A 15758-nucleotide genomic window follows, 5' to 3' on the forward strand; every position below is an offset into this window, starting at 1 on the left:
TAACTTCATACCCCGCTGAGGGACGTCGAGCAAATCCCGTCCCTCATCGCCCCTAGCCGCGAGGAGCGCGCAGCTGGGTCGGAGCTGTGTTTTGTTAAAAAGATATTTTTAAATAATAACCCCGCGGGAACAATACGGAGGGTAATAAGACCCAAGCAGGGAAAAGGGGAGAGCTGGGCGGTGGGTGGGCACGACCGACCCTGCTCTCCGAAATGCGCGGGAAGGCATGTCGCCACATTCCCCGGCGGAAAGAAACCGCGTTTTCTGGAAGCGTTAAAGCAAAAGCCCGAAGGCAAAGCCCCGCGCCGGGGGAGGGTTGCGGGGACAGAGCCGCCGCCGCGCCCGCGGGCGCTGACAGAGCGCGGCCGTTGGGCGCCGGAGCCCTCACGCCCGGGCGGGCGCCCGACTTTCCTCGGCGTCCCGGCGGGAGACGAACGATTGGAAACGGCCGCCCCCCCTTCCCACCTACCCCTCCTCTTCCCAGAGCGAGACGGCCGCTGCCGAAAGGAAAGCCCGCCGGGTGGGTTGGCAACCCCCCGCCCTCGACCCGAGCGCTTCACGGCGGCGGAAAGGGAAGGCGGTTTTGGCGCCCAAACTGTAGGTGAGAGGGTTTTGGCGGGAAGAGCTTAGCACCGGCAGAGACCCTTGGCCTGGGGGTCGGTGCGGCCCCTCAGGGGCCGCACCGACCCCCAGGCCAAGGGTCTCTGCCCTGAGGAAGCGGCCGGAAAGCCCCCCCCCCCGCCCTCGTTCGGAAGAACCGGTTTCGATAGATAGGAAACACGACGGGCGTCTTACTCGGTTAAAACATCAGCGGCAGCGTTGCGCGTGGGCCGGCGCTTAGTCGTGCGTGGGGCGGCCGCGGCGCAAACTAACCGAGCCCACGAAGTGAAGAAGATGGGGGGGGGGGGGGTAGGGGGTCTCCGGCGCCTTTCCTGCCTGCCCGTCGGCGAGAAATGTTGGCCGTGCTTTGAAATGGGAAGTGGTGGCAGCACCCCGAGCTCTGCTTTCAAGTGTAAAACACGCGTTTTGTTTCAGATGCACGCCGGTCGGTCGTTTGTTCGGCTGCCTTTTCCCCCCCCCTTTTGTTTTTTGGAGGTGGGGTCTTTTTTTGTTGTTTTGTGGAATAGGAGAAACCAGAGTTAGGACTTTAAAAGTTTTAGGTAGGTGACAAATTGGAAATCCAACACCACTGGTTTTGGTTACATAGTTTCAAGTGAGCTCTTATTGTGCGTTTAGAAAGACAAGGATTCCAGCTTCCTATAGTTGTCTTTACCAAAATTAGCATCTATTTAGCAAAATGTAAAGATAGAAATATCTTTTTAAATATGTGAACTATTACCATTAAACTATTTTTTCCACAAACTGGCTTGTTCTGTAGGGCTCCCCCCCTCTTTATCCTCTTGGCTCCCTCCCCACCCCGATTCTTTGCGAATGAATTTTGGAAGGGTGTTAGTGGCTTGGGTTCTTTTTTTTTTTTTTTTTTTTTTTCGAGAGTTCCCAGCTGGCAAGAGCTCTCTACCTTCCACGAAACTTGAAAGGCTGATGTCCCTTGCAGGAAATGAATGAGTCGATAACATCTGACACCAGTGACCAGTCCAGTGACCCCAACCTTAATTCCACTAATACTGGAGGCCTGAAAATCTCAGTAAAGACCCTTTGCAAATCCCCCCCTCCATTTTACAAAATCTGCATTTATTTTGCAATGTAAGAAATACTTTGCAGCAAGTATCTTTACATTCATTTATTTACGTGTTTTGGTAGTCTTTCATTTATTCATCGAAGAACCTATAGTGAATTTTCTTTTAACTAAAATTTGCTAACAAGACATTTTGTCCATTTAATGAACTCAACCAACTCGTTTGTGTCTGTTTAACCAATATTCTAGCCTCTAAGGAATTTTTATACCAAGTGTCAGTAAAATAAATCAATCTGGAAAAAATAAAGACTTTTAAAACGGTATTAAACAGAAGACTTTCTGTCTTTTAGAAGGGAGGGGCAGAGAGAGCTCATATTTTATAAATGTGCCATTCTGCTACAAGAAATGTAGTCTTGGGCACTTCAAGTAAGTGGTGTGAGCATTTTTTTTCTTCCAGTAACCTTAATTTCTTGTGCATAGCTGGGGTTTCACATGTGTTAAAATCTCGTACATTTATTATATATTAGACACCGTCCCAGTCATAAGATCCAAGGATATAAAATTACTGGTGATTTAATATTGTAAAATAATAGCTATTGTAAAGGGGGAAGGGAAGTTACGAACAAAAAGAAGTGGTGTGTTGCACGAATGTGTAAGGCAGGTCAGTGTAGGAAGTCGACCTCCACTGTTGAAATAACCTATAGAAAATTTACGGTTGAAGACTGCAAAGGAATTTCAGGATTTAAAGCTTCTGCTCCACTTGCCAGGCTGCTTGTATTTGTACACTTTTGCCCACCCTCCCTTCTCTCTAGCAAGCGATCAAACCGAGCACCTTGGTATTTCACACAGAAACGAGGCGCTAGCAGGGGAATTTACGCTTTCCTGAAAGGCAACAAAAGGAGTAAACAGGCCCATCGGGGCAAAGGCGTCCCCCTTAATTGGGCAGACTGATCGACGCCACTTCCCAAACAACAGCAAGTGCTTTGCAAACGCATAAACCCCTTGTATGCAGGTTCTGCACGGATCGGTTTGTTGCTTTGGCTTTTGTTTGTGTGTGTCCTTGGGATAACAGAGGATGCCGGGGGGGGGGGGGGGGGGGGGGAGGAAGGGGTTTTAATAAGAAAGTAATTGAGCCCAGGTTTTAACAAGGTATAGGCAACGTTTAAAGGTTATACAATACTGGATGTAAAGTGAGGTTATACGTGAGTAGGTGGTGGAGAGGACTGAAGAGGCAAAATCTGATGTTTTCATACCTTCATCTGTACCTTTACGCTGAAGGAGACAGGACAGATGGAAAATAAAACGGAATCTCACTAATTGGGGGGGGGGGTACGTTTCTAAATTTTTTTTTTTTTTTAAATAAGCGTTCGGCCGTGAGTGCAGCAATAGCAAGGGCTTGCGAGCACGTTGGTAGCTGTGTACCTGCGGCAGCGAGGGGGAGCGCCTTTGTGAAGGGGCGCGCTCGGGCTGTTACCAAGCCCGTTACACGGAACACAGTTCTTTTGCGAGTTGGATCCCCCTCCCGCTGGCAGTGAGGACTTAGAACAGCAGTCCCCGGTCAGCGTTATTGCTCCCCTCTTTGTCTTCTTCCTCCGGCTTTTTTTTTTTTCCCTCCGCCTTCCTCCTCCCCAGCAAATCCTTTTCTCTACCAGTCCTCCTCCTCCTCCTCCTCCTCTCCCCCGCGCTCCTGGGGAACAATCGCTGCTGATTGAGGTTCACTCCAATACTAGGCTTGAAAACTGGGCTCTTATTTAGGAAGTCATTAATCACATCCCCTCCCCCGGAAAGAGATGGCGGAGAAACCTGTGAAGTGCAATTCCTCGCCCCATCCCCCTCCAGAAATGTTTTGAAACGCTAAACCTCCGCACATTTTGGGCCATATTAAGGTGATATCGCCTTTCCGGCGCGCTCGTAGTTTGAATGCGAAGCGAGTAACGTGCAGCAAAGGCAGGAGCGGCGGCCGCCCGGGAGCCGCGGCACCCACACCCACGCACACCCACCCACGCCCACGCACGGAGAGGCAGATTTCCGCCCCCCCCTTCCCCGGGGCGCTGCGGGGGCTTTGGGCGGCTTTTCTTCAGGTGGAAACGGCGATCCGCTTATACACATGCCCGTATTTTGCGCAGACGGTAACACAGATGCCTCCCAACATACCTAGTGCATGTCTGTACACGTGTGTGTGTCTCGTCTGTAAGCATCTTGCGTTCGTGCGTGTACGCGTACCCCACCTAGAGCGTGCACAGATACCCTAATAATCTCATCTGCACGCCCGCCTCTGCCTATATTTGTTGTTCTCTGGGCTGTATCTAGAAACACAGGGATCTTCCTGCGTATTTGTGCATGCACGGCAGCGCAGAAACCCCAGAATAATACGTCATCTCGATTTCCCGTAAAGAAGCGTGCAGATTAGCTGTCGAAAAAAAGACGTGTTGGAAATTTCTTGTTCATTCATAAATTATTTTGGTGTGTCAGCCTAGTTGAAATGGCGATTGGCTACTCCTGCCTCCTGCCAACCCCTTAAGGATCCGATGTGAAATTAGTAGCAAGAAAGCATGTAATTGACCAAGTCACGTGTGCGCAGGGGGCCAGAAACGGAGCGAGAGAGAAGGGGAAAAATCAAAAGAGGGAAAGCACATTAGACCATGCGAGCTAAATTTGCGATCGTTCAAAATCAGGATGTTAGATTAATGCAGAAGACCACTTCGATCCACAGGGAAAGTTTTCATCTCACGAGTTTGGAGCAGAGGGCCCGTGGGGCAACATGGCCGAAGGTTAATTTTCTTTTTCTATTGTTTTACTATGATTTTCGCTCGCTCGCTCGCTCTCTCCCTCTCTCTCCCCCCCCCTCCCCCCACCCCCCTTTTAACCCAACTATGCATTACCCTTTTTTAGCAGCTCGCGCAAGGGGGCTTTCTCCAAACCCATTGTTACCCAGCTCAGAAACTGTTCCGTACCGCCCACACCGATTCACAACTTGAAAAGCTTTCAGGGGGCTATTGTTTGAATTGTTCCTGTTTGATTAAGCACAGTTGCAGTGGTGGGATGAGAAAACGGCCGTACACCTGTCCCAACTTTAATCGAAAGTTTATTCCAAGGAGGGATGGATACACGTTGGAAAATAGTGGTTTCGGCGCTGCATGTGCAATAACCAGTTGTGCAATCTACCCAATTTTGCTTATTCTCTCTCCTCCACCCCTCCTCGGCCGGCCTCCCCCCTCGCCCCTCGGTCCTGCGCCTTGCGAGGAGAGACTAATTGGGCTGAGAATTTCTGTTGAGAAATGGGATCGGTCTTAAACCAGCAATATTCAAGTAAAGTATCGCGTACCGTGCTGTAATGTGGCTGAAAGATGGAGTTAAATGGAAAAATACACGTATGTACAGAAACGTGGGCTGCCCTGGGGAAAGAGAGAGGGAGAGCCTCCGTACGCAGTGTTTCCTCTCTGTAACCTCCGGTGATTTTAATTTTTTACGTATTTTGGGGAGAAGGTTGTTTATTTTAGGATTTAGGGAAAAATAAGCTCTTTTCGCCGTTTGCTTTTTGAATTTGTTTTGTTCGCCTTTTTTGCCTGTTTCTTCTGTAGTAACTCCTTTATACAGTGGCAAAAGGATGTTACCAGAATTTAACTCTTTGCTTTGCATCTTGTCCCCCCCTTCCTTCTTTTTCTCCCCCCTTCCCCCCCACTCATTACCCCCCCACCCCCACCCCCCCCCCCGCCTTTCCCTCTTCCTCAGCAGGGGCGAGTAAAGGTGGAGACGAGCCCGGGAAGTTGCCGGAGCAGGAAGAAGAGGAGGAATCCCAGGTTTTGCACGGAACCGGCCATTGCAAATGGTTCAATGTGAGAATGGGATTCGGGTTCATCTCCATGAGCAACCGAGAGGGAAGCCCCTTGGAGTCTCCAGTTGATGTCTTTGTACACCAAGTAAGACCCGTTTTTGACTTCCACCTCAGCCTGCCACCACATTTGGTTGAGCTCAGTGGGACTCCGGTTTCATGTGAAGTAACCTATTTTTCCTAGGTATTTAGGTACATCTGTAATTAAAAAGTTGCCTTAGGTAGTGGTTTTGTTGGCAGCATACAGTTTGAGTAAATAAGGTCGTTAGATTGCGTTTAGTCTCTGTGGCTGGAGATTTGTGCAAAGGGATAATGCTGTTTCTTCCTATCTTCCTCCTTGGTTAGAAACTTCTCCTGCGCGTTTTATTTATTTTCAAATGCCACACTTTTATTTTTAACAAGGTTTATGTCATATGTCACCAGACTTGCCAGGAGCAGATATGCCTTTCCTTGGAAACTGATTAAAATTAAGCTCGGAAAAGGATAAATAAATGTCGGTTTTCATTCAGATAACGTTTGACTACAATTTTAAACGCTTTTCTTGTAAACCTCGGGTTGCTTTTTAAAAGCTCATCTGAGATTAGTGAGTGAAATTAAGACATAATTGTAGTGTTATTTTGCAGTAATTCAGACCTGAGAGTGTCCCTGTGGTGATAACACTGAAGTGTGCATGTGGCTTGGTCGGTTGATTTTTAAATATTCCTTCCTAGAAAAAAAAAATGTTACGATTAAGGAATCAGACCAAAAGCAGCGTCTCTGTAAGGCTGGTGGGGACTGAAGGGGTGTGTGGCCGTTGTTTTATTTTTAAGCACAGCAGCGTGAACGGTGTTCGTATTTTGAATGTGGAAGCTGGTATGAAAGCCTTCACGCAAAGGAGTTTCAGATGGAAGATACGTACAGAGTGATAAAGTTAAGAGAACTTTTCCCAAGGTGTGTAGCGTGGTTTGTGAAGAAGGAGCATGTGTAGACCTTCCCTGGTCCTTCGGTTAGTCTCCAGTTGCAACAACGCTATTTTGAATTTCACCCGTTGTCTCTGTGATCAGAGAACAGAAGAGTGGTATCAGGTAAAGAGACCATTTTGGGTTTGGCTAGGGCCACGTTAGGAAGGCAAAAAGGCATCTTAACTTTTTACGTGGTTGTCCATTTTCTATGACGTTTGCAATGACGGGGCAGGGGGTTGTTCCATGATTCTGTAGTGATTCCCTTTTAATGTTCCATTTGATGGCCTGGCCTTATTTTGTGGTAACTTTCATCAGGCTTTTTCAAAGAATACACCTTTCATTAGGTTAATAAAAAGGTGACTGAAACTTGGAAAGAATGCTGCTGCTGTGGCATGTTGCCTTGCTCCTTGCGGTGGTGGAGTGGATTGCTGATCTTGCCGTCTTACATGTACACTACACCTAAGGGCCTGCATCAATATTAGCTGCTTCTATTTGGAATTATGTACAAAGTGTAGAATCCAATAGTGAACTTACTAAATTTTTACACTTCCTGCTTTGTACTGGCATATGCGGTGCCCCCCTCTTTGCTGCTGCCTTTTCTTTTTAGAACAGAATGAATGAAATACTTAGCAAAGAAGGACCAGTCTTCCTCCTGTTTTTTCCCCCTTTCTTTCCTTCTTTGTACCTTTTTAAGTCACGAAATTGCTCTTTACAGTTCTATAAGTTTACTTTATAGCTAAAACCCCTTTTTCTAGATCTAATTTTGTGTTAATACATGTCATTCTTTTTGCTTCTCAAATAATAGAAGACAAACATTTGAAGCATAGCAGTGTTGTTAATAAAAACTGGATTTGGAAACAAAGATATTCTTAGACCTGTTGAAATAGAGAAGTGTAGAACTGCATGATAATGTGATACATTTAAGTAATACTAGACAAGGTGTGCTGTTCCATAATGGAAAGTAGTCATAGAAACTAATAAAAAAGTATGTGGTAAGTTTGGAAGTCACTATTCAGTTGTGTCTCCTAAAGGAGGGGACAAGAAGGAAATGTTAGACATGTTTGTTTACACTTTAATAATCTACAATTTGTCGATATCCTTAGGTTTCTAAGACATATCACAGTGTAAAATGCAGTGAAAAATAGCATGTTTCATTGCATATAAACTGTGCACCTCAGTCATTTTGAGTATTAGAGATAATCTTACTGAGCAAAGCTACTGGTATTCTGCAATGGATTGTTCTTGCAACAAAGAAAATACGCTTCTTACCTTTTTCTTTCTCATGAAATCTAGGATATACATAAACTTCATAGTGACATGAATCTTCTTTCCATCAGTCAAAAGCAGAATTTTTCTGTTTAATGTAATTTCAGCGTACATTTTAGATAATTTATATTGCTATATAGAATGCTCTGTGTTAGCTGACTGGCTGACCAGTGGTAACAGTAGCAGCCAGAGCATAAAAATGTCTTTAAATCAGTAATGTTATTTAACAGTGCTGCTAGTACAACGGAGGCTGTTGCCTGGACATTGATTGGATGCTACTCCTATTGGTTTTATTAATTTGAAAAATTTAGTCATGTGAAAAGGTCTTTTCAAGGCAAAGATGTTAGTTTATTAATCTGTTGAAACAAAATATTGCTGTTCAAAACTGCTTTGAAGACACTTAATCATTTATTTAAGCGTGTGCACATAGTGTTGCATGCATTCACTCATTCTGCAATGTTTGTAGCTACTAGTATCATTTTATAGAATCAGTCTAAGCAGAGGAAAGAAGCTTCTATCTTACTTAGTCCAAGTCCTTTCAAAGCTAGCTTGAACCCTGCAACAATATTTTTACTTCCTTATCTTTTACCTTTTCTTGGTGAGGTTATGCCCAGTTTATGAGATCTTGCTATGAACAAAAACTTATTGGATGTCAAGTCAAAATTCCTGTAATAGTTTAAGCTCATTATACCTAGACTTTTGAGCTTGCAATAAATAATTTTGCTTTCTTCTTGGGAGTTCCCCCTTGGTTGTGTGCAGATTGTAGTCAAGTTTTTATAAAGTCAGTGCTTAGCTAATTGTGTATATTTATATATTTTCAGAGGACAATGCTTTTGTTTGGACTTCTCTTCCCCTTCACCCAATGAAAGTTCTGTTCTGTTCATGAAACAACTGCAGTATTGAGTTTTTAACTCTACCTTTTAAGTTCTTCCTTCACTACTAATGATTTTGATTGATCTTCTCTGAACTACCTTCAGGTTGTTGTTACCCTTCTGGTAATGAGGTACCTAGAGCTAGATGCATTATTTAAGGTAGAAACACGTCAGCCATTATATATGTGCATCTGTGTGTGTGTGTACAATGTAAATAGGGTACACATACAAACATTTACACTCTTGTCCTTTTTAGCTTTATTCTGATACAGCTTGTATGTTTAAGTCATGTGTTTCAGTCATTCAGTGTCATAAAAATTACAAGTCCTAAGAACTATTTAATTTTTCCAAGACAAGCCATGCCCAATGCAGCAATGTGCCTAGTCCACTGTGTTTCTTTTACAAAAAAATGAAGAGTAGCGATGTTAGTCCTCTGTAACTCTGTTAAATCCAAGGAATGTGCACCTTACTGAATTTGGCTCAGTATTGTCATTTGGACTTTTAATAGGTTAGCATGGAATGAATAATAGAGCTTGCTTCTCTTTTATGATGTGAATTCTGCACATAGTTATATGTGAACAGCTCTTGTTAAATTTTAGAAAAAGATCTATTTGTCAAAGGGTAGAACAGACTGGAGAGGTGGAGTGAAACCTTTTGTGGTGCACATGAAAAAAGGTCTTCATTGCTAAGAACTAAGAAGAGCTCAAGCTTTCATAAAATCGGAGAAAAGGATGATGTTTGTTAAAATTTTTTTGCATGTTCAAAATTGTACACAACACTTAGATACACACAACTTTTTTGGGTGCTGGCAGTAAGGCAAAAATGCTGCGGATTCTTCTTTGCACACGTTTTGTATGGACTGTGTTAGAAACATGTCTATTTTCCTTTGCTTAGCGTGAAGCACAGATGTCACAGATGATAATGAAGGGTAGGGTGCTGGATGTAAATAGATGCAATTAAATACATGTTTGTAAATATCAAGGGTTATAATTTTACGTTCTGTTTCTGAGTAATCTGGTCTTTCAGGATGAGATGGATTGTTCACTTCAGAAAACATTTGTTGGGACCTGGCTCTGTAGTCCAAAATTTTTAACGCTTTAAGGGATTGATACAGGATTTCTGAACTGGGACCTTAAACATGATCCTTCTTTGGGATCCTCTTTTATGAGATGGGGAGAGGAAGGAAGGGAGGAGCAGCATGCAGGAGTTGGTGTATTTTGTTTCCTCATTAAAAGGAACATGGTTGGTCTGAAATTTTTCACTTTCATCTGAACTTTCTTACTGTTACTGCAAGTTACTGCTATTACAAAATTTGATAAAAATGGAAGAGAGCCTTTTTTCTTTTCTCATTGAGTCCTTCTACACTGCACTATTATTTGTATATTATAAATTTTGCTTTTATTGTTGCAAGTACCTATAACAAAAGAGGGAGGGAAAATTACTGAGACTAGTCAGTTATGATTGTAAACAGAAGAAATGGAAAATTAGACATGTAAACAGCATCTGAAAAGTCTTTTCCCTTAATTTGACTGACCATCCTTTTTGATAATGAATCAGATGCCTATTCTTTAAATTCCTAGTATTTTAGCCACAGATTAACTACTTTTTCTAGAATAAAGTTGTGCATGGCATGATACACTGAATGTTGACTTTCTTATATTGTGATACATGTGAATCTGCTTTTGCAAGGATGCATTCATTCATCTAGCACATCTTTTCCATTTCTGCATTATTAGGAGCCTGTAAAAAGCTACTTAATTGCTCAGGGTAACTGGAAGTTCTGGGCAAGCAAGTGGGGTCAATATTATATTGCTCCTTATTGTTAAATATGACATAGCAATGCCCATTTCAAATACAGAAGTCTCCATGCAGAGTATGCTATTACAAACTTGTTATCTTTGACTTCTGCTGGGGACCAGGCAAGCCCAGTCCTAATCAAAACAAAAGTGGCTAGCAGGATTTAGAGAGGGAAGCTGAGGAAGGAAGCGAATGGGGAGTAAACGTGTGTCTGCAGTGAGCATATGTATCAGAGATCCGGCAGAGATCAGACCTGTGCTGAAGATGTGGGTGTCAAAGTCTGCTCAGCAGCCTCAATGCATGTAGAATTTGTAATGGGTAACTGTTGGAGATCTGGAGCCAAGCTTTGGCACTCACCAGTTGTGTTGGAGCATACAGAGGAAACTGACTTTAAATTATGGGGACGGTGGATTTGTGGTGTGGAGTGGTACAGCCTTGTTTGGGATTTTTTTTTTTAAATTTATTTTGGCTATTAATTAGGCCCAGTCCTGCATTTCAGATCCTACCTATGGATGCACAGGCAGATGGCAAAATATTTCACTGCGGGCTTGATGGTTTAAGATGGTTGTCTGAAGAAACCTGCAATTTGGTATTTAAGTTATGGAGCTGCCATCTGTGGAAATACCTTCCAGATTTCATCCGTTTACATCTAAACCCAACATTACAGTGCATTTTTATCAATAGATGTATGTAGTGTTTAAGTGAATGGCAAGTCCCATTAAACCTAAATGCTATTGAATCAGATCAGATTTTGCTGAAGAAGCTTAAACATTAAATGTTGACAAGCAACAATCACAAGCGGCCCAAAGACAGAGGCCTGCAATAGGACTACTTTGTCTTAAGAGAGATTTCCCTTTTTAGCAGAGCAGTAAGTACACCCTTTCCAGAGCATGCTATCCTCCTTTTCTCCAAGACTGAGGAAGTTGTGCATAGGGGTTGGGATACTGGAAGGAAGAGGTTATTTTGTCTGGGGCACAAACATAAGATACCAAAGCAGATATATGAACCAAAGCTAAAAGGAAATGAATTGTTAAATTGGGAAAAATGTTGTTGTTGTTGCTTGTCCTGGTTTGCAACTACATTACTGAGGTAGTAACTATATCTAGAGCCATCCAGAGTTTTGTTTCAGATTCTTTACAAAATATACTCCCATGTAAATATTGTTTAATTCATCTTCCCTGTGTAACCCATCTCAGTAAAGGCCTGTCGTCTTTCCCCACTGATTACCAACAGAAGCAAAATTAGGCCCATCAGTTTCTACAAAGGTGTATAAAAGTGACCGTAAAGGTATAATTTAAGTAAGATCCTAGGAACCTAGAAACCGGAGGGTAAAGGCCATTTATGGTGTTTCTTAAATGAACACAAAGAAATAAGGACATACCATTTACGTTTTTCATTCCCTGTATTTAAGGGTGCTTTTTTCCCCCCTTTTGTTAAATCGGCTGAAAGTTAGCATGACTGATAGGAGGGTATTATGTGATACTTAGCTTTTTCTAAGGGACAGTTACTCAGGACAGGTCTGGACTAGCTTTTGCTTTGTGGATACCACTGGTGAAAGCAGTGAATCCTTAAATTGTTCTTACATTAGCAGAATATCAGTAAACGCCTCTGCGTGGAAGGTGAGGAAATGCTCCTGATTGCTCGAGCATATTTAGTTGAAGAAATTGGTGTCCAGGCTTTTCCTCAGATTATTCTGGCTGGTCCTGACTTAAAATGGGGGGTTAACTCCTTGGGAGATGGCTAGAGTGAATTCCAGATCCCCACTCCAGAGGTGGCTCAGCTGCTTGCAGAGCAGCTGTGGAAACTGCTGCAAGTTTTACAGTCTGCTGTATTAAGGAAAACTGGCACTGATTTTGATTTTTTTTTTTCCGAACATGCAAAGCTGTAACATGCAGCAGGTCAGCAGCTGCTCTGCAAGCAGCTGAGTTGGCTTTGCAGTAGCAGTGTGGTGAACAGGTGGAGGTTGAAACTCCTACAGCTACCCTTCTTGGTGGGAGTCCTACAGCCATGATTTTACTTTTATATTTGGCAGGAGTACTGCTGCTTAAGTAAGCTTCAAGAGCTTTTATAGCACTCTCCCTGTTGGGCTAGCATAAGTGCTTGTGAAGCTGCACAGCAAACCCAGCTGGGGAAATTTGGGGGTTTGTATCTGATTTTTATCATTTTTCATATCAGAGAAACCCCATGATCCCCACAAATAAGGGTGGGCAGTGTTGGCACCATGCTCAGGGTGGCTGAGGATGCAAACAAGCAGCTGCCAGGCTGAGGTGAAGGTATGTATAGGAGGAAAGACAGCTGAAAGCTACTGTCGCAGATATGTGAATGAAACTGCAGTCTCCTCTGATGCAAAACAGCAGAATACTGGCATTACCTTCAGCTGGGGATGGAAAGACAACAAAGTGTTAGTGACTTTTCAAGAAAAAGGGCACTTGTGAGTATTGGAATGAGTACAAGCATCTAAGCTCTCCTTGGAAGTGGAATGTTTTGGGAATCTTTTTTGGGTCGGTCTTATATGTTTCACTTTTTCTTGTTTTATTGATTACAATTAAGCTGTGGCATTGAAATATATTGAATTGCAGTTTTAAAACAGCACTATTTACAAAACAAAATGAAAAAATTAGGATGCATTTTCGATTGTCATTTCAATGACAGTAACTTGTGTTTCTTCTACAGAACAGAAGTAAGTATATTTACAGGGCATGTTCATAATAATTCGGATATATCTTTTTAGGAGATAGGTGAAAGAGCTTAGTGAAATTAGTTGATAATCTGAAAAGTATAGCTCCTTAATTATTCCATATGTATAACTTATATATTTGAAAAGTTATTTGTCTGAGAGTGTGTAGAATATCCTTGTTCTATTATCAGTGCAGGAGTTGAGAAAATGACACAGATACTTTCTATTCCAAAATCCTAATCTAGTGCTAGAATTACATTTTTTTGAAGGAGGGAAGCTGAAAGGTTTGTTTTGGTTTTGTTAGCATCACAGGTTAATATTTTCACCTGTTAATATTGGTTAGCAGGTAAAATCTGAGTGAATGCATATATAATCAACATTTGGAATATATGAATTTGCCTACAAAATAGAAGTAATATTCCATGACTACTACAGATCTTATGATGCTCTGTTAGGAAATGCTAATGTTATTACATTCATAAGTGTGTACTTCTCATGAACAGAGCTGATAGTGGCTTTTCCATCAAAGATAATCTGTTCCCAGAGAGGCCCTCTTCTAATTAGTCATGGTAATTTATAGGTATGCAGCATAGAGGGATTTTTTTTTCTAGATTGCTTTTATTGTAGTGCCACTTGAGGCTACTTTAACATTTGTGTTATAACTTTCTTTGTTTATGGTCATATAAATACATGCACCAAAATAATCCCTGGGCTGAAATTGAGAGTAAAAGCGATAGCCCTTGTGTACTTTCAGTAGACTAGAATAAGCATGAACTTGCCTTTTTTCAAAGTACAGGTGTCTTTAAAATCTCTTAATAGTGCACATGCGCTATAATTTTAAAAATGTTTTATTTCATTTTACAACTGTGTTTTGCAAGCTAGTAATCAAAATCTTGGTTGGTTTTATGGGCTGTTTGTAATAATACAATCTTAGTGGAAATATGGGGTTTTAAAAAGCCTCTGCTGACCATGTGTAGTAATTTCTGAATATTCTTAGACTTGTTATATTGGAAATACTAGAAATATATTAAAGTTTTAATATAGGACGTACCTAATAGACCCAAGCTGGCTTCTGTAGACTTTGGATTACACCCTTAACTACTCCCTGTCTCTTACATGAATGCTCTTACTGGAAGTACGTAGTTTACATCCTTTTGGTTTTGTAAGTGTGTAAGAGTGCTTTTTGTGGTCGAAAACTTGAGGGCCGTATTGTGATCTGATTTGTCCCCTGTATAGTGCCTAAAATACAGAGTAGTCAGCTAGGGTTTGGGTCAGTGCTGCTAATTAAAAGTTAACTTAAAATTATACAACTTAACATAATGTGTATGCATGAACTTGACATTTATGTAACTTGTACATACTTTTCACAATATGCTACTTTTTTGTACTGTGAATGTATAATATTCAATGTCTTACCTAAATTCACCTGACCACTAACCTGCCAGTCTGCTTTGATGCAGAGCTCTTGGGCTCATAATGATGTGGGTTTTTTCATCTTCCTGTTGAAAAATGGCTAAGTCCCAAATCATTCCCTCACAGGAGGAAAGAGTGGTAGAAGTAGTATGTGAAATGCTCCCAATGCGAAAAAGACCCCTCACCGTGGGTGCAGGCAGGTTCCGTTGAAGGGGACCCAAGCTCACCCTTGAGTGAAAGCGCCTTGGGATCTTGAACAGCAGCTCTTCAGTGCTCTGGAGACAGTTGGGGCCACCTGTACAGGGCCTTTCAGTTCTGGCAGGGGTGGTGGGAGGCGGTAGGTATTGCGAAAACTTCTGAAGAACTTTGTAACTGCAGTATTGTCTGTCTGTGGCAGTATTGTGTGTCTGTGCTCACAAGGGGAGGGATGGGAATCCCCCTGCAGAGTCCTTCACCATGTGCCGTTTTCCCAAGCCCCTGTGTTAGGGAGGTAGAGACCCCACCCAGATACAAGGGGGGTCACTGACTCGTGGGGAGGGGGGAGTAGCTGAACCCTCCGTCCAGGCGGGAGCGGGGGTACAGTTCACAGATTTGGAGGCATAGTATGGTCCTCAAATATTTGTAAATGCGGTTAGTCAAAAAGTTTCCATTTCGCCACAGTGTTTAATAGCTCTCCACTACAGTGATTAAATTCTCATTTGGCTGTGCCAAACCTGCTTGCTTTGTCTGCTTCATTGCTTGTTTTGGGGGGTTTGCGTGTGTCTTAATTAAAGAAAGCATGTTACGTTTGTAATAGCTGTTTTATATGAATCAAAATCACATTTGCTTAATGTCTTCGTGTAGCATGTTTTGCAAAAACCTGTTTTAATGTATGGGAAATGTAGGGTAGAAGTTAACCCTGTAAGGAATGCGTGGTTTCTTGTATAGGGGTCTGTGTGGCTGTAGCATGCACGCCGATTTTAACTAACAGGACATTCAGCAGGGCATCCTGTTCATTGTGTGTGATTCGGGTTTGGAAACTATTGCAACCTAGAAACGAAGAGAAAAGTAAAACAATTTTGAAAAGTGTTTTTAATTGGCTTCAGGAATTAGTGATAATTGTTAAAGATAGACATTACTTGTAAGGTCATTGATCTGGTTGTGAAGCAGATGCATGAACAAACAGTATCAGAAATGAAGAGTTTCTTTATAGAGAACTTCGCATGTCACTATCGACTTTAAAGGACTAGTCAAAGAGGACTGTGGGATTGAACTGTAGGTGATAAGAGAGCAAAAGATTTTAGAGGTGCATTGTCAAGATGAAAATCATGTTCAAGATTTTAAC

General features: G+C 42.4%; 1 protein-coding gene across 1 annotated transcript in view; it reads left to right on the forward strand.

The window, feature by feature from the left end:
• Nucleotides 1–212: 212 nt before the first annotated feature.
• LIN28B (lin-28 homolog B) overlaps nt 213–15758 on the forward strand; it is an 89651-nt gene continuing 74105 nt past the window's right edge. Inside the window, exons 1-2 of the mRNA XM_069804553.1 lie at nt 213–597; nt 5372–5556. Coding sequence (XP_069660654.1) covers nt 213–597; nt 5372–5556 — 570 coding nt within the window. The remainder of the gene's footprint in view (nt 598–5371; nt 5557–15758) is intronic.

Source organism: Haliaeetus albicilla, chromosome 17, assembly GCF_947461875.1.
Source record: "Haliaeetus albicilla chromosome 17, bHalAlb1.1, whole genome shotgun sequence".
Classification (NCBI taxonomy): Eukaryota; Metazoa; Chordata; class Aves; order Accipitriformes; family Accipitridae; genus Haliaeetus; species Haliaeetus albicilla.